The sequence below is a fragment of the Odocoileus virginianus genome, chromosome 17, assembly GCF_023699985.2.
Source record: "Odocoileus virginianus isolate 20LAN1187 ecotype Illinois chromosome 17, Ovbor_1.2, whole genome shotgun sequence".
Classification (NCBI taxonomy): Eukaryota; Metazoa; Chordata; class Mammalia; order Artiodactyla; family Cervidae; genus Odocoileus; species Odocoileus virginianus.
Genome location: NC_069690.1, coordinates 25,651,304 through 25,671,851, shown reverse-complemented (window position 1 = coordinate 25,671,851; position 20,548 = coordinate 25,651,304). Strand labels below are relative to the sequence as shown.

At 52.6% G+C, this 20,548-nt stretch overlaps 4 protein-coding genes across 4 annotated transcripts; 3 read left to right on the top strand and 1 right to left on the bottom strand.

The window, feature by feature from the left end:
• The first annotated feature begins 1,121 nt into the window (after positions 1–1,121).
• On the top strand, positions 1,122–3,524 carry CLDN7 (claudin 7). The gene is made up of 4 exons (XM_020913062.2): positions 1,122–1,731; positions 2,543–2,707; positions 2,825–2,909; positions 2,996–3,524. Exons 1-4 carry the CDS (start codon positions 1,509–1,511, stop codon positions 3,156–3,158), a joined length of 636 nt encoding a protein of 211 aa, XP_020768721.1. The 5' UTR covers positions 1,122–1,508; the 3' UTR covers positions 3,159–3,524.
• ELP5 (elongator acetyltransferase complex subunit 5) lies at positions 3,500–9,680 on the bottom strand. The gene is made up of 8 exons (XM_020913061.2): positions 9,573–9,680; positions 9,356–9,416; positions 9,191–9,271; positions 6,493–6,713; positions 5,269–5,450; positions 4,761–4,856; positions 4,515–4,615; positions 3,500–3,879 (listed from the first exon to the last, which is right to left on the bottom strand). The coding sequence occupies exons 1-8, from the start codon at positions 9,616–9,618 to the stop codon at positions 3,765–3,767; spliced, it is 903 nt and encodes a 300-aa protein (XP_020768720.2). The 5' UTR covers positions 9,619–9,680; the 3' UTR covers positions 3,500–3,764.
• A 473-nt stretch (positions 9,681–10,153) lies between these two features.
• Positions 10,154–16,657, top strand: CTDNEP1 (CTD nuclear envelope phosphatase 1). Its single transcript, XM_020913067.2, has 8 exons — positions 10,154–10,973; positions 13,782–13,848; positions 13,943–14,061; positions 14,273–14,344; positions 14,765–14,881; positions 15,110–15,221; positions 15,634–15,718; positions 16,011–16,657. The coding sequence occupies exons 1-8, from the start codon at positions 10,872–10,874 to the stop codon at positions 16,069–16,071; spliced, it is 735 nt and encodes a 244-aa protein (XP_020768726.2). The 5' UTR covers positions 10,154–10,871; the 3' UTR covers positions 16,072–16,657.
• A 1,066-nt stretch (positions 16,658–17,723) lies between these two features.
• On the top strand, positions 17,724–19,740 carry GABARAP (GABA type A receptor-associated protein). The gene is made up of 4 exons (XM_020913063.2): positions 17,724–17,935; positions 18,479–18,557; positions 18,695–18,813; positions 19,256–19,740. The coding sequence occupies exons 1-4, from the start codon at positions 17,846–17,848 to the stop codon at positions 19,319–19,321; spliced, it is 354 nt and encodes a 117-aa protein (XP_020768722.1). The 5' UTR covers positions 17,724–17,845; the 3' UTR covers positions 19,322–19,740.
• The last annotated feature ends 808 nt before the right edge of the window (positions 19,741–20,548 follow it).

The window sequence follows — 20,548 nt, the reverse complement described above, 5'->3', positions numbered from 1 at the left end:
GAAGGGGAGATGATAACAGATGAGGGAGGTATGGGTGAGTGGGGGATGCTTGGTGGGATGGGGTAGAACTCAGGGAGAGTGACAGAAGAAACCTGAGGGTGAGGTGGGGGTCTGAGGACTGACTCAAAGGCCACATTAGAGCCAGATGTTCTGGAGGACGGCACGGTGAGAGGGCGAGAGAGGGCACACAGTCAGGTCCAGTCTCCCGATGAGGGTGAGAAACTAGTGCAGGGCTGGGGGAGGAGGAAGATGGAAAGGTGGAGGACCGGCTGGAAAAACTCCAAGGGAAGAGAATGGTGGGTGTGGCCAAGACTCTGACCCAGGCCCTACCCTGCTCCCTCCCTTCGCTGGTTTCTGGCCTCAGTGGTTTCCTCCTTCCACGGCAAGGACCCTTGAAGCGAGATGGGACACTAACTGCGGGGCGGGGGGTGTCAAGGGCCCCCGCCAGTAAGTCACGTCCAGCAAAGATCGGAATAGGGGGCGGAGGAGATAGGTGCTGGGGCACCGCGCCTGGAAGCCAGGTGTCCGGTGGAGGCGACAGCGGTGAGGGGCGCTACGCGGTGGCTCTGGCGGTGGAGACTCTAATTAGGCAGCTGAAGTGGGCAGTTCTGAGGAGTCCCCGGAAGGTGGGGTCGGCGAGGAAAGAAGACTGAAGAGAAAAAGAGTACAACAGAGGGTGGGGGCGAAAGTAGGGCGGGATAAACAGCGAGCGCACGGAGTAGAAGCCGAGAGTCCCCGCGGGGGGTGGGGGTGGGGAGGCGGAGCCAGGGCTAGCCTGGGGCATCTCTCCCGCTCAGGCTCCGCCGTTCCTGGCGCACCTGTCAGGGAGCGGGGAAGGGACGTCCTTCCGCCCGAGGGACCTCCAGTCCGAGGGGCTTCCTCAGAACTTGGGACTCCAGAGAAGACTTCACCTCCCCCCTCCAGCGGTCCGAGCCCAACAAGTAAAGGGGCGTGACGCTGGGGCTCAGGTTTCTTCCTCCTCACCTGAGCCAGGAGGGGTGGGGGCAAGGACTTCCGGCTCAGGTGAGTGTCCCTTCGGTGACGTCATGTCACCCTCGGCCGCCCCTCGGTTCCTCCCCGCCTCGCGCTCCCGGTGCCCGCGGGGGCGCGCCCCCGACGCCCTACTTATACTCAGGTGCGCAGCACCTGTCCGCCCGCACCTGCCCGCTCACCGCTGAACGACCTCTAGTTCGCACAGCAGCCTCGGGCCGACAGCCCAGGATACTCTGGGGACTTCCAGCACCCTGGGGCCGCGCCCGTACGGCCCCTCCACCTTTTGTTTGGGAAGAGTCGCCGAGCGCCCGAGGGAACCGCCAGGCCTTCGCGGATCGCTTTTGTCGGTCACCAGTCCTGTTTGCTGTGCCGTGAGACTCTTGCCTTGCCGGAGGGGTCGGTTTGTGTTTACTCCGGAGACCAGATTTGCAAGCAGTCGACCAACTTCTTTTTTGCCTCTTTGGGTGACTTAAAAACTCGCCCGCCCGGCGCCCCCGTCTATTCTGAGGGCGGAAATGGCCAATTCGGGCCTGCAGCTGCTGGGCTTTTCCATGGCTCTGCTGGGCTGGGTGGGCCTGGTGGCGTGCACCGCCATCCCGCAGTGGCAGATGAGCTCGTACGCGGGCGACAATATCATCACCGCCCAGGCCATGTACAAGGGGCTGTGGATGGACTGCGTCACGCAGAGCACCGGTATGATGAGCTGCAAAATGTACGACTCGGTGCTCGCCCTGTCGGGTAAGACCGCGGGACCGACGGGGTGGATGCTCCAGAGGTGAGGTCGCGGGGTGGGTGAGGGGCCGGGCTCGAGGCCCCACGGCCCGACGCGCTGGGTTGCCCCGGAGCGCGGCTGGAGAGGAGGAAGCGGTAGGGCCGAGGTTCTGGGATTGCACGTGCGCGGGTCCGGCTGAGCCCCTTTTCGCCCACGGACGGGCCTCGTCTCCCGGCCGAGCGGCCAGCGGCCCGCGGCCCAAGCCGCTCCCGGGAAGCTGAGTACTAGGGCGCGGCCTTCCCCTCCCCCTTCCCCGACGAGGCCAAGGTCTCCGCCATCTCCCGCCCTTTTCTCGGACAAAAGGCGGCGCGTGCTGGAGCCCGCCGGGTTGGGTTGGGGGCCGCGGGGTCGAACCGAGGGCGGCCGAGGAGCCGCGCCCCCTGTCTGCCCCCTGGGCCGCCGCTTGCGGCTTCTAATCTTATCGGCCGATTAGCCGAGGCCACAAAGCGTGGCCTCGATAGTGGGGTCAAGAGCTGAGACGAGAGCCGGGACTGCGGGTGGCACCGGGGCTGCAGCCACCGCTACTGGGGCTCAGGTCACCACCTCAGTTTTCCTTCGACGTCCCCTTTCACCCTTCCCCCTCCGCGGGGGCAGTTTCATCGAAACCCTGGCGCCCCGGGCGGATCCTAGAGCCGAGAGGGCGGGGCAGAGCGGGAAGGCCATGGAGTCGGGAGAGGGCGGGATCCGCCGGCTCCAGCCCGGGACTCGGGTCTGAAGCGGTCCAAGGGCCGCCCCGTCATTTCCAGCAAGGATGGCATCCTTACCCCTTTTCCGCAGCGGCCATGCAGGCCACTCGAGCCCTAATGGTGGTGTCCTTGGTGCTGGGCTTCCTGGCCACATTCGTGGCCACGATGGGCATGAAGTGTACAAACTGTGGGGGAGACGACAAAGTGAAGAAGGCCCGGATAGCCATGACGGGAGGCATCATTTTCATCTTGGCAGGTGAGCCACAGGTCCAAGGTGGGGCCAAGGACTCTAACCATCCTCAAGGGGTAAGTGTGGACACAGTGCGGGTTTGGCGGGTGGCTCACAGTATCTGAATCCTCGTTTTTTCTCCAGGTCTTGCTGCCTTGATAGCTTGTTCCTGGTACGGCCATCAGATTGTCTCAGATTTCTATAACCCATTGGTCCCCATGAATGTTAAGTAAGTATGAGAGCCCTACCTCCTAAGGGGTCTGGGGTTGGGAGAGGCAGACCAGGGTTCATGACCCCAATCCCTTCTCTCCACAGGTATGAGTTTGGTCCTGCCATCTTCATTGGCTGGGCAGGGTCTGCTCTGGTCCTCCTGGGAGGTGCGCTGCTCTCTTGCTCCTGTCCTGGGAGTGAGAGCAAAGCTGGATACCGTGCGCCTCGCTCCTACCCTAAGCCCAACTCTGCCAAGGAGTATGTGTGAGCTGGGATGCCCCTGCCCCAACCTGGCAACCTACAGGCGCCTCATGAAAGGACCTGGGGCAGAGAGCTCAGCCTGTGGGAAGGGTGCCAAGCAGAAGCCTTCGGTCACTCTAGCCCAGCACACCATGTACAGTTTCCTGGGGGGGTTGGGTGGGGGGGGACAAAAAAGGGAGGGTGTACTTTTTGTACAGTAATAAAAATATGTTTTGGAAAGTAGGCTTTTTTCCCATCTCCTTCATGGCATCTGCAACAACTCAGGGGCTGGGCTTCTCTCATCCACTCCCAGCCTCCAGTCCTGTGCACTTGTGACTCTTGCTTAAATAGCAACCAAAGAACTTTAGCTTTTAATAAAAAATAAAAGATTTTATTAGGCTTGGGGGGAGGTGGTGTTCTTATCCTGTCACTTTCTCTTATGCCTCCAGCCCACTTTCTTCTCACTGGAAGCTGTTCCCTGGCTCATGGGTCACAGGGCAGGGCCTCCATGGAAACAAGAAACAAAGATGGAACAGAGACAGGTTAAGGCCAACACACACAACTGAAGGACGGTTATGGGCCCATAGTCTTCCTCTTTCCCTCCAACTGCAGTCTAGTCAAATCTCCTAGACAGTCAAACATCTAGGTCATCATCTGGGTCTTCTTGATCCAGGTCATCATAAGCATCTGGCTCATAGAAGATGTGGCTGGTAGCCTGGCTCAGCCCAGGGCGCAGTAGAGCCTGCTGTCTGAGGAGAGATAAGGGGAGAATTGGTGCTGGGGAGGGTGGGTAAAGGGTCATGCCTGGACACCCTCTTTCTGTGTGACAGTCACTCCCTCTCTGGCTTCCATGTCTTCTTGGTCTAAATCCCTTTGTCCAACCTTGTGTAGCACCAACTGGTACAGGGGTGGATACTTATAGACAGCTCTTGTAACACCCTAAGTTCTTAGCAGCTTGAGGGCAAGGATACTGTGTAGTCTTGCTTCACCCGCCCACATGCTGGGCACAGAACAACAGGTGTCTACTAAGCCCTTATTAACCTGCCTCTGGCATACCATCTAGATTTCTGCCCTCCCAGTGCTGCTACCTGGAGATAGGGCCACTTCCCTGGGGTCTGGTCTGGCTCAGCCCAGGCCCAGATTACTTTGGGGACATCAGTGGGGGACCCAAGGCTCTAATGGAGAGAAAAGAGACATCAAGGTCCTTCCTTTGACATTGCTGGAGTTTGGGTGGGTAGAGAGCCACTCCCCAGACTTGATTCTGGAGGTGGACTTCAGCCCCTATAAAGTTGAAAAAGTTAATCAACAACCTGCTGTCGCCCCACCTCTTAGGCCCAACGCTGGGCTCAATTCAGGGACTTGGGCACTGAGGCCCCAACCTTACTTTTCCAAGCTGAACTGGAAGGGCAGAGTCAGGCTATCTTTGACTTCTCTCTCCTTCTTGGACAGATGAAGGTTAAAAGTCAAATGAGTAGTGGGGTCCACCTGCAGGTACAGAAGAAGCTGCTGCTCTGCGCCATCCCTGGAATCCCTGACCCCACGCCCCCAATATCTGCAGTTTTTATCCCCCTCTCCTTTTTCCAGACCCCAAATTCCATCCCCTTGTTCCTGCCCTGGCTGTCTTAGGTACCGAGGGAGTATGAGGATCTGAGCGGGGCTGGGATTCCAGTGGCGGCTCCACTTGGAGCTCCAAGCTGAAGTCAGGAAGGATGGAGAACCACTGAGTCTGGAGAGAAGTAAGAAGAGGGTTAAGAAAGTTTTTTCTATCTTACTGAACAAACCACAGAACCAGGACCTGCCACTCCAGCTCTTAGCCACCTATGTGACTGGCTTCTTCCGGCTCTTGCGTTCCACCTCTCAGCCCCTCAAACCTCTCCATGGAGACCACTTTTGGCTTTTTCTCCTTTTCCATTTCCTGGAAGGCAGTGTCTTTTGTTGGTTAAGCTTATAAGATTTGAGCTTTCCAGGCTATAAAATGGGGATAATAAAACAATCTACCTCACAAGGCCTCTCACATAAGAGAAAAAATGGGGGAAATGCTACAAGGATGAGGGCCCAAGGAAGTGCTCCATCACATCATGTTTTACTGCTTTCCCTCTCTGTCTGACCCCAACATCCAGTCCCCTGCTTCTCCTGACCTGGTGGGTGGGGTGCTGTCTTGGCCTCCGATAGAGGATGTGAGCCGATGCCTGGCCCATCGTACCGCTCAGGGTCACCTCGGTCTGAGCAAGGCTGCTCAATGCTCCCAAAGGGCCTGGGCCGTGAAGCTCTTCATGCAGCAGGCCTAGCACACGCACCTGCTCACCTGGGGGGCTATCCCCTGCAGAGGGACAAGAAATGTGCACGAAGGGCAGTAGGGAGCATTCCAGGGATGCTTGGGATCAAACAGTGAAGAGGAAAAAAATAAGGCCCACATCTCAGAACTGGCCAGATCCTGACTGACCTCCGTTAGTTTCACCACCCTGCTCTGACTTCTTTCAGGCCTCACCTTAATACACATTCTTATTCCAGCGAATATCAAATCAAGGCACTGCACTGACCTCAATCCTCAGGAGCGCCCCAAGGCCTCCAGGAAGGAACTCACACTTTCAATGTTCGTTCTCCACTTGCTTTCAGTCTCATCTCTTGTACACTGAACTACCTGCAGTGTCTGGAACTTGCCAAAAATCCCAGTCGGTGCCTTAGATCCCCTCCCATCTTTCTTTTTAGCTGCATTTAGTGTCAGGCACTAAAGACTTGCATTTTTAGGTTGAACTGTATGAAACTGTTAACATCTGATCATATCTGACCTATAAAAACAGCACTTCCAAGTGGTTCATCCTAATACTATAAACTCCATCCTCCAGAGGAAACTGAAGCACTGTCAGACCAAACACCTGTGCACCGAGCTGGGTATCTGACTAAAGCCCATCCTAGGACCCACTGTACTTTAGAGATAGTCCCAGAGCTATCAGCTGGACAAACTGGTCTGGCTGACCCTTTGATCTTCAAGCCTTCCTTAAGGTACTCTGTGCAAGTTCCTTTATCATTACAGTCCTTATCAGACTATCCAGTAAATTGCTTGTTTACTAGTCTGTACCCTTTATGGGACTTTGAGCTCCTGCAAGGCAAGGACCCAACACAGTGTATGTATATATTTAACATTTGTTGAATGAATGAATGAGTGACAGGAAAAAAAAAACTTGGAAAAGAAAAAAAGAGTGACTGATAGCATTATGAAGCAACCAAGAAATAGAATAAAGATAAAAGTGATGGAAGAAGGCCCAACTGGAGATCCCTGATATGTTTCTTGTTAGGGTGGAGAGGGGCACAAGGTTGGCAGGGGGAATGTATGAGGGGAAGAAACAAACGAGAAGCCTCACCAGGGCAGGAGTCCTGACGGCTCAGCGCATGCAGGGTCTGGCAGAGTGTGGGGCAGGGAAGGTGATGCAGCAACCAGCTGAGGGAATCAAGAGCAATGGTGGCAGGGCCAGAACTTGTCTTCTTGTCCAGGGCCCTCAAGGCTTCCAAGGGCCCGCCAGGAAGGGCTTTCCCAGGTTTTGACCAGCTGAGAGGGTCTCTAAAGAGATCATGGTAAACCAGTCTGTAAAGGGAAAATAAAAGGCATGATTATACTACTCCCCTGCCCCTGCCATCTCCAACTTTGGCTTCTGATATTTGTGGTTCTGTTTCCTTGATTTTCACTAATATTTTAAACATCAGTGAAAAGGTGTTTTTTTTTTTTCTTTTTATTAGTTGGAGGCTAATTACTTTACATCATTACAGTAGTTTTTGTTATACATTGAAATGAATTAGCCATGGATTTACATGTATTCCCCATCCCAGTCCCCCCTCCCACCTCCCTCTCCACCCGATCCCTCTGGGTCTTCCCAGTGCACCAGGCCCGAGCACTTGTCTCATGTACCCAACCTGAGCTGGTTATCTGTTTCACCCTAGATAATATACATGTTTCAATGCTGTTCTTTTGAAACATCCCACCCTCGCCTTCTCCCAGAGCCCACAAGTCTGTTCTATACATCGGAGCCTCTTTTTCTGTTTTGCATATAGGGTTATCGTTATCATCTTTCTAAAGTCCATATATATGTGTTAGTATACTGTAATGGTCTTTATCTTTCTGGCTTACTTCGCTCTGTATGTTTTTTTTTTTTTTAAACTGAGAAGTAGAATACAGTAATTGACAGCACTGACTTTGGTGTCAAACAGACCTGAGCTCCAAGCTTGGTTCTACTTGCCCAAGGTCACCTGATACATTATTTCATCTAAGACTCAGTTTCTTCACTATAAAACAGGAATACCAACCTCCTGACATTTAACACAGTGCTTGACAAGTACTAAACAAATAAATGTTAACTATCATCATTATCAAATATTTCCTGAGTGGTGCCTAAAATTTATCATTCTCTGAATAGATAAAGAGGAAGGAGAGGATCTGAGACATGGTTCCTGCCTGTAGAACAGCTTAGAGAAGGTCAAGAAGCAAGTCCTGTCATACTAACTACAGATAAAATAACAATTCAGGTAAAGAAACCGGCATGGACTAGAAATCCTGGGAAAGCTTCACAGTGGCAGAACTTGTTCCCAGACACCTCCTTTGTATCTTCTGCCTCTCTTGTGACTGTCATCTTTACAGCATCACGTCTACTCTCACAACTGATAAAAAATTTGGACAGATGCAAACTACTGTTATCCAGCTAACTACACAGACCAGGAAATAATTTTTCTTAACCAGCCAACATAGGTTCAGGGACTTCCTGATCTGGGTGCTTTCCTCTGCCCCACATCAGTCTAAGTCCTGGAAGATGTAGTACCTGCTAACATCCTTTTACATTTGTCCCAAACTGTCCACCCTGCCTTAAGCCAGGCCTCTGTCTCCTTCTACCATTATTCTCTGAGATTGCATTGGAATACGAATTCTACTTCAATCACTGCTCTAACCAAGCAGTTCCTGGTTCACAATAGCCCTTAACCAGCACTTCTACATCTGAGAGAACCTGCATTTTTGCAAAACCCTCCCCATTTGGTCTCCCTAAGTCCAGGCTCCCCGCGCCCAACCCATTCTCCACAGTGTGGAGTCTTTCTAACAGGTATGATGTTATCACTCTCCTTTCAAATTTCCCTTTTCATGCTCTGTAGGACTTTTCACTATTATCAGATACTGCTCTTTGTCTGACCTCAGGAAGCTCCCACATCTCCCACAAATAGGTATGGCTTCCATGTTGTTGTTTAGTCACTAAGTTGTGTCCTACTCTTTTGTGACTCCATGGACTGAAGCCCACCACGCTCCTCTGTCCATGGGATTTCCCGGCAAGGATACTACAGTTGGGCTGCCATTTCCTTCTGCACGGGATCTTCTGACAGAGGAGGGATTGGACCGGCGGCTTCTGCCGCATCTCCTGGACAGTAGGCAGATTCTTTACTACTGAGCCACCAGGGAAACCGGATGGCTTCCATATTTCCCTAATTATGCATAAATTGTTCCTTCTGCTTGTAGGACAAATCCCTATGTAGCCTGCAGTTAGTGTTGATGTACGCTGATCACTAGACTGATTAACTCAAAAGGCAGAACATGTTTATTCTTATTCTCCAGGGCAGTCTCTAATGCTAACCTGTACTGTCGGCCTTTTACTACACTATCCCTTTCATCTTCTGTAGTCCCTGTTTTGGATTCTCCATATACTACTCTTCATCATTCCACTTACTAATTCCTACCTCCTTTGAAAGACCCATTTCCATTCAATTAATTGTCGACTAGGCTTTACGCTTCTATGGTGGCTCAGATGGTAAAGACTGGCCTGAAAGCAGGAGACCTGGGTTCGATCCCTGGGTGGGTAACATCCTCTGGAGAAGTGAATGGCAACGCACTCCAGTATTCTTGCCTGGGAAATCCCATGAACAGAGGAGCCTGGGCTACAGTCCACGGGGTCGCAAACAGTCGGACACGACCGGGTAACTGACACTTTCACACTACTACGTAACAGGTTTTTTCCCTGTTGCTGGAAGGGAAATTCCTCAGCAACATTAGTCCCAAATCCAATTAAATTTCTTCCAATTTGTACTTACCGGCTGTTGATACTGGAGTCAAAACCTTCACGAAACTCTTCTTCGCTCACTTCACAGCCCAGGACATGGACTTGCTCCCCACTGAGGCAGAGATGAGGGGGACTGTCAGAGTGGGACCCAGGCTCCCATATCGGATGAAACGGCAAGACCCTGCGGGATACTCACCACAACGCCGATTTCTTGACAAGCGCCTTCAGGAGACTACGCCCCTCCCACTCCACGGAATCTGGAAAGAGCGAATGACAAACAGCCTGAGAACACTGAAGTTTTCGTATTCACGAAGTAGTCGAGACCTCCACCCCTGGCTTGTGACCTATAGCCCCTCCTCTCCACTTCCGCCTCTTGAGCCGTGTTCCAAAGCCCCTGTGCCTTCGACCCTCACCCCGAAGCAGCACCAGGCCACCAAGAGCCAACAGCGACTCCAACATCCCCAAATTGCGTCCAGTCCTTCTTCGGACGCCCTCTGATGGCGTCACTGTCCATTGCCCCGCCCCCTCCACGTGAAAGGGGCGAGGCATCCGCGATCCCTCCCACCACTGAGACCTGGTATAGCCTGGAGAGGTGATTAGGTTCACTATCCCAGAAAGGCGAACAGAGAATAGTGCCTCCTGACTGCTGGTACACACACGTAGGGACGACGCCCCTCTCTACAATTTTACCGTGACCGGGGCGGAAAGAGCCGTTGGGGCAGTTGTCCGTGGGAGGGGGAGGTGGTTGCGCGAGCCCTTCCGACGGTCTGCGCCTCGGGGAAAAGTGACGTCACTCCGCTCAGCCCAAGCAATTCAAGGCGGGCCTGCTATGCTCCAGGCCCCGCCCACCCATCGCCCCCGCGCATGCGCAATATTGGGGCCTTGTTCGGAGCACGCCCCACTTTCCTTATCCCCACCCCCCCATAGACCGAGTAGGGGGAACTTTAGTCCAGGTGAAGCGAATACACGTCACCACCGGAAGTAGTGTCAGAGGGGAAGAGGAGGGGGGAAGAAAGGAGGAGGGAGCCCTTTGGGCGGTAAAATGGCGCCTGTCAGAGTGGGAAATCCAGCTGCAGAGGCTGCAGCCCCGCTCCCCAGCGGTTGAGGCGCCCCCGACCTCGGGGAGGGGGAGGCCGCTCTGGTCCAGCCATCCGCGTCCTTCGGCTCCCCCTCCCCTTCTTCCCGGATCCTTGGCTCACCCGGCCCGTTCGCCACCGCCTCCGCGGCCCTTCGCGCGCCGCTGCCCCCGCCCGCCCCTTTCCCGCGGGCAGCCCCCTAGCGCGCCTGCGCAGCGGGCTACCCTCCGCTTCCCCCCCTTCCCCTCCCCCTTCCTTCTCCCTCCCTCCCTTCTCCCTAGCCCCCTCCCCCATAGCCCCCTCCCCCAATTCTCCATCCCCTTCCCTCCTGGTCTCGGAGGACCCCACTGTAGCCCGACCTGTCTCGGCCCGCAACCTCGGCGAAGCCGTCGGTGCCACTCCCCGCCCATGTGGGCCCCCGCGAGCTGCCCACGCCTGTCCCCCAGCTCCCCGTTCCGCTGGGCTTTTCCCTCGTCGTGGGTGGCTTTGTAAGCCGCCGGCTCCGTGCCCCTCTTTGCAGCCTCTTCTGCCACTCGGGGCCCCCGTTCCCCCTCCCGGTGGCGGGGGGCTGCCCCCGGGGGGCTGGCGGAGCTGGGCCGCGGGGGCCCCGGGGCCGGCGGTGCCGGGGTCATCGGGATGATGCGGACGCAGTGTCTGCTGGGGCTGCGCACGTTCGTGGCCTTCGCCGCCAAGCTCTGGAGCTTCTTCATTTACCTTTTGCGGAGGCAGATCCGCACGGTGAGCCTTGGGTGGGCGCTGGTGGTGGTGGGGACCTCTGTTAGCGGTGCTCAAGGGTTTTCGGAAAGTGTCGGGCCTCTGTTTGGGCCTAGCAACGGAGTCCTGGCGGCAGGTTCTACCGCTAGAGAATTAGAACACCCGTAGCTGGGCATGAGGTGGGATGGGAAAAAGGAAGACCCTTGCGGTAGAACCGAGATGGTGGAGGGGGGCTAGACGGTAAAAGGATTTGGCAATTCTTGGGGACCAGGGTGGTGGGTGGGGCGCTCTTAAGAAAGCTGGAGTTGTTGCTAAAGAAACCGAGAGGCGGGGAACACCTGTTTGATGGCAGGAGATCCACGGTGTGGGCTAGTCAAAGACCCTCCTATTATTTGGAATCTCCGTGTGTGTTTGGTCTTAAGACAAGGAATATACCGGCTCCTGTGCCAAGGAGGTGGCACAAGGGGGTGGGTGGGAGGGAGAGCGTATGTGACAAACAAGAGTGGGAACTTAGGAAATTTTTTTGCCCTGGGTGTGCAGGAGAAGCCCCTGCGGTTCAGATTAAGGAAACTAACCAAAAGGTCCTCAAAACCCAGTTCATAGTGTGAATATTTAGGCTTATCATGACTCTGGGATTGAAAAACGCATAAAAATGCGTTTATGATGGTCATCTTTAGTTGCAGAAGGGAGCACATTAAAGTTTGAATGTCTTCATCAGAAGACGGTGCTTGTCAATTGTAAAGACTTCAATCTGAGGGCATGCTTGTTTTTCCAGGAGACCCCAGTGTTGTGAGGCATACTGTGGGGAGTGTATCTCTGGGTTCCCTCCCCCATAGCTTTTCTCCAAGGTCAAAGCTCCTTAGGCTAACATAATTTAATAAATGTGCTGTGTGTTCTCACACCCATGGGGGAGAATCCACTGAAGGAGGCTGGGGAGGACTCAGGGAGTTGGGGTGTCGAGAATCTCCAGTCTGTGCTCTGGCATAACTCAATAAAACTGGAAGAAATAAAATGTGGTAGGGGCTGCCTAGGTCAAAGAATTTCCAGACAACCCTGAGTGGTAGTGGTGGAATGGGCCTGGCCTTGGCTTCAGTGTCTCCTTTATCAGACTACTTTCACTTTTTGATTTAGGGTGAGGATTGTTTCTGGGTGGTCATGGTTGTAGGCAGGACTATTTCCCCAAGACAAGGGTTAGGAACTAAGAAGAATCTGAGGTCAGAGATGCTGAGATGCGTATGTGGCTAGCTCCTGGGGTTTTCCTTCCATGTTAGGTGCTGTCCTCTCTTCCTGGCCTTGCAGAGAGCATCCCCCTTGCTTCCCCTTCTTTTAGGGGAGAAAATGGTTTTCTGGTTGCAGAGATGTGCACCAGCCCATCTAGAGACAGATTCCCTGACCTCCCAGTCTTTTGTCTTCCCTTCTTCCTTCCAGTCTGGTTTCTACCCCACCCCCCACCCCCCGCCCCCTTTCTGGCAGATGCTTAGAGCATTCCCTACATGCCCAGCATGTGCAACCCGAGATAGCAGAACAGGACACCCGAGCTGTCGCGGCCCTCATCTGCAGCCCTGCGAGAAAAGAAGGGCAGATGCCTTGGGATTAGGGGGAGAGGGCCTTTGGTTTGCAAGTGGGGAGCCTGGTTCTGGTGAGGCTTGGAGCCTAGGGATGGACTGTGCCTAGAAGAAAAGGGCAGAGGAGGGAATCACCAAGCTCTGCATGCGAGAGACCTGAGTGTTGGAAACAGGAGTCTCTAGAGAGACGGAGAAGCTGTAAGACCAGGCTGGTGACATCCTTGTCCCTTCCTCACCTCGAACTCACAGCCCTTCACTCTGGCCTTCTTGGTGCTCTATCAGTCTGCCTAGTGAGTGGGGCTTTCCGGTGTTCTCTGCCTTGCCCTGGGTACCAGGATAAGGAGGCTGTTCAGAAGGCTGAGGCTCTCTGCAGCTTGTGACTTGGCTAGTAGAGACAGAAATGGACAGGTGGCTGGTTAAAATAGGCCTGGTGGCCCCCAGCCAGAGGAACTTAGCTGACCTGACAACCCCTGGATTCCCTCATTCTCTGTTCCCCTTAGTGACCCAAGGACCTCCCCTCCTGACACCTACCCTCTGTCCGCTAAGGATTCTGAAGTGCTCAGCTCCTAACAGGAGGTGATGGGAGTTGTCACAAAGGATTCTTGAGGTGGAGGTGGGCAGGGCCATGCATTTCCATGTAGCAGGATAATATCATGGATAACAGGACAGGTTCTTGGGTCGAACTGCAGAGTACAATCATGGCTCCACCATTTCACTGATTCTAGTGTTGAGTGACCACCCTTGCAATAGTGTTCTAGGAATACAGCCATGATCAAGACAACATCCATGCTTTCATGGTCTTCATTCTTACTGGAGGGGCAAACCACTAATTCCTAGCTGTGTGGTCTTAGGTTATTTAACTTCTCTCAGCCTTGGTTTCTTTATCCTTAAAACATGGGTGATATTGTTGTTATAATTATTATTAGGGTTGTTTTGAGGATTACATAAATAACCCTAAATTATACCATGCCCAATTTATAGGGGCTTCCCTTGTGGCTCAGCTGGTAAAGAGTCCGCCTGCAACACAGGAGACCTGGGTTTGATCCCTGGGTTGGGAAGATCCCCTGGAGAAAGGAAAGGCTATCCACTCCAGTATTCTGGCCTAGAGAATTTTGTGGACTATACCCATGGGGTAGCAAAGAATTGGATACAACTGAGTGACTTTCACTTCACTTCAAGTTTTAGTAAATGTTCAACATGTGCTTCCTGTTGTTAGTGGGGAAGATTTCCTTGTCCAGGGTTTAACTCTCTCTCTTGCTATTCCTAGGTAATTCAGTACCAAACTGTTCGATATGACATCCTTCCCTTATCTCCTGTGTCCCGGAATCGGCTAAGTGAGTATGCTGGCTGGGAGGAACCCTAGGTGAGGTCGGGTTCAAGGTCTTGGTTGGAGGTAGGTTGGTGTTACCCCTTTCCCTTGTGGTTCAGGCCAGGTGAAGAGGAAGATCCTGGTGCTGGATCTGGATGAGACACTTATTCACTCCCATCATGATGGGGTCCTAAGGCCCACAGTCCGGCCTGGAACGCCTCCTGACTTCATTCTCAAGGTGTGTGGGAGTGGGAAGTGATGGAATAACTTGTGTCTGTAATTCTGCTCAGATTCTTTCCCCATCCCAGAGTATCTCGTCCCTGGCCCTGTCCTTGGGCCCTGGGGGCAGCCTGAAAAAAGGGAGCAAGCAGTGGGAGGGTAGGGGGTGTCCTTGAGGCCTGGGTGGAGGTGCTTAGGATTTCTCCCAGCCCTGCTATGTTCCTCCGCAGGTGGTAATAGACAAACATCCTGTCCGGTTTTTTGTACATAAGAGGCCCCATGTGGATTTCTTCTTGGAAGTGGTGAGTTTGCAGAAGCTGAAGGCAGTTCTGGGATGAAGGAATGGTTTTAGGGCTCTGGGAATGTAGAGGATTTGGAGGAATTAAGGGATCAGGAGAAATGGGCAGGGACAGTTTTGGAGAGGGGAGGTTGTTGGATGGTCAGAGAATGGCTTTCCATGGTTAGGGTTCATTTATTGTGCTGATGCAATTCTATTTTTTCATGGCCTTCCTGCTCTCTTGTTCTTGCATCTCTGAATCTTAAGGGGGTATGATGCCTAAAACTTGGAGTCTGAGGACAGTTTCAAAATTTTGTGTCCTCAGAGACATTCAGTGTTGTTGAAAAGCCTGAAGGTCTACACTGGAGTCTTAGTAAAAGGGAACTATATGTCCAAATGAACAATCACCTCTTCTGACAGCTTCCTCTTCTCCAATCTATTTCAGGTGAGCCAGTGGTACGAGTTGGTGGTGTTCACAGCAAGCATGGAGATTTATGGCTCTGCTGTGGCAGATAAACTGGATAATAGCAGAAGCATTCTCAAGAGGAGATACTACAGACAGGTAGGGGACTAGAATCTAAGCCTAAGAATGAGGCTGGGGAGGCAGGCCATCAGGGAGGGACTTCAGTTTGAGGCAACTGCCCAGGAATGGGACCTTCTAAGGCCGTGTGTGGGGGTACTACATAATCCCCTTTTGTGGGAACTGGCTACTTGTGGGCGTTATTGGGATTGGGGGAGCAATCACAGAGGGCGAGTCTCCTTTTGATGCCCAGCCCGCCCTGCCTTCCAGCACTGCACTTTGGAATTGGGCAGCTACATCAAGGACCTCTCTGTGGTCCACAGTGACCTCTCCAGCATTGTGATCCTGGATAACTCCCCAGGGGCTTACAGGAGCCATCCAGGTAAGGGAGAAGCCAGTGAGTCTGGCAGGACAAGAAAGTGGTTCTAAGGAGGTATTTTGAATGCATGGGGCTGGGATTCCCTGGTTTACAATAGGTCAGGATGCAAGCTGTTTCTCTTTCATATGAGAGTGTTCCCTGCCCCCCATTTCTGTTTCATAAATCAGATTTTTCATATCAAATTTGCTTTAGGTAAGACACAAGGTGGAAGTTTGACTAGAAGCCTTACCCTAGTATGAGATATGGTGATTAAAATTTAATTTTGTTTTGGAAGATAAATACAGAAGGTTTTACTTAGGTCATTGGGTTTGCAAGGGAGGTTATGTATTTTAAAGTTAATCACCCCCAAATAAAAGGGAAAACACCCTTTCTCTCTTGAACCCTTTATTCTCATGTGCCTTTTCACCCACTCTAGACAATGCCATCCCCATCAAATCCTGGTTCAGTGATCCCAGTGATACCGCCCTTCTCAACCTGCTTCCAATGCTGGATGCCCTCAGGTAAGGGAAGCTAGACACTTAGATTTCTGAGGAGAAGAGCGGTAGGGGATCCCAAGAAGGAATAAAAGTTTGTCCTGTTTTACTTCCTTATCTCTTTTCCCTAAGAATATAATTTTTGAACCTAGGTCTTAACTCCTCACCTTTAGCCATTGGGTTTTGGGCAAACTGAACCTCAGTCTCAAGAGAAAATGGTGGTCCTTTCTGTCCCATGTTTTCAGTGAGGCTGCTTTACACTAGTGTAAGGAGGCTGTCCCCATGAGGACTCTACCAATGCAAGTTATTGTCGTCCCAGGTTCACCGCTGATGTTCGTTCTGTGCTGAGCCGAAACCTTCACCAACATAGGCTCTGGTGACAGCTGCTCCCCCTCCACCTGAATTGGGGTGGGGGGGAAGGGTAGGGTGAGCCCTCGGGATGCCGTCTGATGCCCTGTCCAATGGTGAGGACTGCCTGGGCAGGGTCTGCCCCTCTCACCCCTCTCTGCCCTGGGAGCCTTGCACTCCCTACGGAGTCTGGATGGACACAAGGGCCAGATTCTGAAGCAGCCTCACTCTAACTTCGTTCGCACTCCTGGAAACCCCAGACTGGGACATAAGCGGAGACCTAGGAGAGCCGCAACAGTGTCTGGTGGAGAGACACGACTGGCCAGAGTGAGACAGACACTCGGTAATTTGGGAGGCTCAAAAGAGAAGCCAAGCCAGCTTTGTTGTGATTTGATTTTTTAAAAACTCTTGTACAAAACTGATCTAATTCTTCACTCCAAGGGCTGGGCTGTGGGTGGGAAACTGGGATTTTGGGCCACTGGACTTTCCCCAAACTTGTCCCCTCCCTTACTTTCCCTCTATTTGCCCTTCCTCCTAGATTCCCTCAGATCTGTAACCAGCTTTCTCTTTTTTTCCTTTCTTCTCTTTTAAACCATGCATTATAACTTTGAAACCAAAGCTGCCCTAGGTCCTTCTCTGGGGTTTGGGGTAATGAGGGCGGGGTTTTTGTTCACATCCACCCTGTCTACTAGGCAGAGAGAGAAAAGCCTGCTGCAGACCCTAAGGGTAGGGGAATGGGGAGTGTTGGTTTTTCCCTGGCAGGAAGGGTCTTAGTGACACAGGATGGGCACCCTGGCGGGGAGTGAAGGGACAGCTGTGTGTTCTGAGAGAACGTGAGCTTCAGTGCCGTAGGTCGAAGTATTAAAAGAGTAGAAACCTCGACGACAAGAAAGGCCGGGCTTCATCTGGAAGACTGGCATGTACTAGCTAAGCAGGCGCTTCCTTCGAGCGGCGGGCTGGCCCTGCCCCACGTCCCCACGTCCCCACGTCCCCACCCCCACCTCCCCCGGGGCCCTCCTCCCCAAGCCCAAGCCGGCTCTACTTCCTCGCGCCCGCCACGTGACGCTCCGCCCTTTGAGATCACATGATTAAATCAAGTACACAGCAGCAGTGTTCTTCCGCGCTGACGTAGTCCTTACCTTTCAGACCTCCTCTCCAGTCCCTATTGGTCCACCCATTACTGGAACTTAAGCGTCCAAACCTTAAACCTCCAAACACAGGTTTCGTTTCTGCCCTCCTCTATTCCCGGAGACCACTTCCTCCACTTGGGTACTACTTTGTTTTGGTGTCAACGGCCGCCTTCAGCGTACCAACAGGTTTCGTGAATAGCTATCCTTGTAATTATCTGCTTTTCGTCTGCATTACTTACGAAAAGAGATTTTGGAGAGCCAAGTCTCAAATTACGATTACCATCTTTTAGTCCTTTTCATCATTACCTCCCTGGGGGGAAAGTAGGGAAATGGATTTTCAGTTATTTCCGACGATAGCAAAAGGCAACCATCTTTCCTACGCCGCCTGCGTAGTTTACAAATTGATTCCAAAGCGATTACGCCGACGGCGTGAGAGAAGAGGTCAGTAGGTGGCGCTACGCTACTGGCGTTATGGCAGTTACGCCAGTGGCGTATCATAGCAGCCTGGGAGGCCCCTGTTGGCCGGGGGCGGGGTTGGTGAATAGGGAAGTGGCGCAAGTCCGGGGATCGCTCCGCTGAATCCGCCCGCGCGTCGCTGCCGTCGCCGCCGCCCCCCGTCCCGGCCCCCCCCCCGGGTTCCCTCAGCCCAGCCCGGTCCAACCCGGTTCCCGGGAGGATGAAGTTCGTGTATAAAGAGGAGCATCCGTTCGAGAAGCGCCGCTCTGAGGGCGAGAAGATCCGAAAGAAATACCCGGACCGGGTCCCGGTGAGGACAGTAGCCAGGGCCGAGGGCGCGGGGCGCTGGCGCTGGCGCTGACGCCACAGCCTGGGCTTAAGTCTGGGACCCACAGCGCAGGCATCAGGTTGCCGGTTGTGGCGGCGTTGGGAACGAGCCCCAAACCGCTGTTTCTGGGACCGGAGGTGAAAGGAATGGGGTACCAATAGAGCTGAAAGTGAGGAGATGTAGATTCGAGAGACAGACCTTGGGGTTCGTGTGGGAGGCTGTGGGGCGTTTGACAGTCCGAGCTTCACATAGCGTTTTTGAAGTTGAAGCTCTTGTTGGCCCCAATAAGTCGTCCTTGTCTGATTAACATAATTGTTTTATATGACGCCGTATTCAGGGATCCTGGATGTTTAGGTGAATTAGTCAATGGGGTCAGAATTCCTATTCAGGGCTGCGCCGCGTGTTAAGAGACAAAGAAAAATGAGTCTGGGGTACTTGTTGGTGCTAGGAATGTTGAGTTCTTGACAGGTGGAATTGTGCGTCTGTGTACCTAAGGTCTGCTAATTTTTATCTTCTCTTTAACAGGTGATAGTAGAAAAGGCTCCCAAAGCTCGAATAGGAGACCTGGACAAAAAGAAATACCTGGTGCCTTCTGATCTTACAGGTGGGAACCTGACCCAATACCCAGATTTGTTTCCTGGGGGTGGGAGTGCAGTCTCTGATGGAGGAGACTCCACATAGCAGTGTTCTTTTGAGGGTATTTGTGATCTCTGACTTTATCAGGCCTTGTATCTTTGGCAGTTGGTCAGTTTTACTTCTTAATCCGGAAGCGAATTCATCTCAGAGCAGAGGATGCCTTGTTTTTCTTCGTCAACAACGTCATTCCACCCACCAGTGCCACGATGGGTCAGCTGTACCAGGTATGGTGCCTGGGAAGTAGAGGAGGCTTTGGGGAGGAGTTGGAAGCGGTTGAGAGGCAGAAAGTTTGAAGTCAGCAGTTCTTGGACCAGCTGGCTTACTTAGCTCTCAGTTTTATACTCACCCTTAAGATTTCTGCATCGTCCTGGGTTAGAGATTTGGACAGGGCAGTGAGCCAGAGTAACTGCTGTGGTCCAGACTCCCGTCTAGCCACTCCGTGTTCCACGGCAGTAGAGAATAGTTTGAGATCTTATTGTCCAAGACTGTGGATAGGATAATACTGCCCAGCACTTACAATCTGGAGCAAATGAGAGGGAGAGTCAAAGTACTGGTGTTTGGGGTCTTCAAAAAGAATGATTTTGGAAGAATATGTCCCAGTGGTGGGTGGTTGAAATAACTAAAGCTCAGATGCCTGAACGCTGTTATTTTCTACCTTCACCCCAGGAACACCATGAAGAAGACTTCTTTCTATACATTGCCTACAGTGATGAAAGTGTCTACGGTCTGTGAAGCTGCTGCCCCTAAGATGGGGGGTCCCTTTCTACAAAGAGGTGGCCCCCCTTCCTTGACCTACTCCTCCTTGAGGTTAAAACACCACCTCCCTTCTTCAGGACCTGCAATTCCTAATGTTTGAGACTCTCCTCCAGACCCTCTTAACACAAGGGTTAATGGGGGAGATGGCCTCTAATACCTCTCCTTTCTTTCTTCCCGTTTCTTTACCACTTTTCCCATTCTGCTTTAGACTTCTTGATTGTCAATCTCTGTCACATCTGGTGATTGTTTTGGTTTCTGTTCCCTTTCTAACTGCCCAAGGGGCTCAGAGCCCCAACAATCCTTTCTTTTCACTACCTTCTTTTTGGGGGGTAGATGGAAGGGACTGAAATTGTGGGGGAAGGTAGGAGGCACATCAATAAAGAGGAAACCACCAAGCTGAACTGGATTTTTTCTTTGTGTTGTTCCCCTCCCCCTTTTGTTCTCCTCTTCAAGTGGTGGGGAAAGAGTAGGTTAGAGGGAATAGTATATTTTGGTTTGTTCTGCTTACGTTGAGCTTCTCCTTGTGTATATAAAGAGTGTGCTTTGTTGTGATGGATGGACTACTGAATATCATTTCATGAAAGTTCAGTTTTATATACGTGTATATGGATTGGGTCCTGAGGTTATTGAAGTTTTTTACAGTGGGTTCCTGTGGATAAAGTTTGAAAGCACCTGCTTCAGATAAAACATCCAAGTGTGTTGCAACTTTTTGGATGAAGGAAGAGATTTTCGAGTATGGGAGCTAGTGAAAGGACTCCGTCCTCAGATGTATGTCGCTTTGCCAGACTCTGTGCCGCCGTGAGGGATCCACTGGAGTGGAATCCAAGGGAGAGAGACGACTGGGAGGAGGGAGCCATTATCACCAGGAGAACTTCATCTCCCAGCAGCCTACCTCTGTCTGGCCGGAAGTGGGGTGGTCCCCGCGGGGGTATAAAGCTGCAGAATTGAAGCAGTATGGTGGCCGAGAGTTCTAATCCCTTCTTCCCGTTCTTTCTTAGCTCCGCCTAGCCTACATTTCCCAGGAGCCTGCGCGCACTCTTCCGCTCTCCCCTCTGCTCCCAATCTCCCCGCCACTCCCCGGGGGACGAGAGCAGTTTAGTGCGCCTGCGCCAATCCGTGGTTTGCTGGGAATTGAAGTTCCGGATGCTTATCGAGGCCCCTTCTTGCTTACAGCGGACTGACTACAATCCCCTTGATGCATTG

Coding starts and splice junctions, on each gene's coding strand:
- CLDN7 (XM_020913062.2), top strand. CDS start 1,509: ATGGCCAATTCGGGCCTGCAGCTGCTGGGCTTTTCCATGGCTCTGCTG. Junction 2,708..2,824: donor CATCATTTTCATCTTGGCAG/GTGAGCCACAGG, acceptor TTTTTTCTCCAG/GTCTTGCTGCCTTGATAGCT. Junction 2,910..2,995: donor TTGGTCCCCATGAATGTTAA/GTAAGTATGAGA, acceptor TTCTCTCCACAG/GTATGAGTTTGGTCCTGCCA.
- ELP5 (XM_020913061.2), bottom strand. CDS start 9,618: ATGTTGGAGTCGCTGTTGGCTCTTGGTGGCCTGGTGCTGCTTCGGG. Junction 9,272..9,355: donor GTCAAGAAATCGGCGTTGTG/GTGAGTATCCCG, acceptor TCTCTGCCTCAG/TGGGGAGCAAGTCCATGTCC. Junction 3,880..4,514: donor TTCCAGTTCAGCTTGGAAAA/GTAAGGTTGGGG, acceptor ATCTCTCCTCAG/ACAGCAGGCTCTACTGCGCC.
- CTDNEP1 (XM_020913067.2), top strand. CDS start 10,872: ATGATGCGGACGCAGTGTCTGCTGGGGCTGCGCACGTTCGTGGCCTTC. Junction 10,974..13,781: donor TGCGGAGGCAGATCCGCACG/GTGAGCCTTGGG, acceptor TGCTATTCCTAG/GTAATTCAGTACCAAACTGT. Junction 15,222..15,633: donor GGCTTACAGGAGCCATCCAG/GTAAGGGAGAAG, acceptor CACCCACTCTAG/ACAATGCCATCCCCATCAAA.
- GABARAP (XM_020913063.2), top strand. CDS start 17,846: ATGAAGTTCGTGTATAAAGAGGAGCATCCGTTCGAGAAGCGCCGCTCT. Junction 18,558..18,694: donor GGTGCCTTCTGATCTTACAG/GTGGGAACCTGA, acceptor TATCTTTGGCAG/TTGGTCAGTTTTACTTCTTA. Junction 18,814..19,255: donor CGATGGGTCAGCTGTACCAG/GTATGGTGCCTG, acceptor CCTTCACCCCAG/GAACACCATGAAGAAGACTT.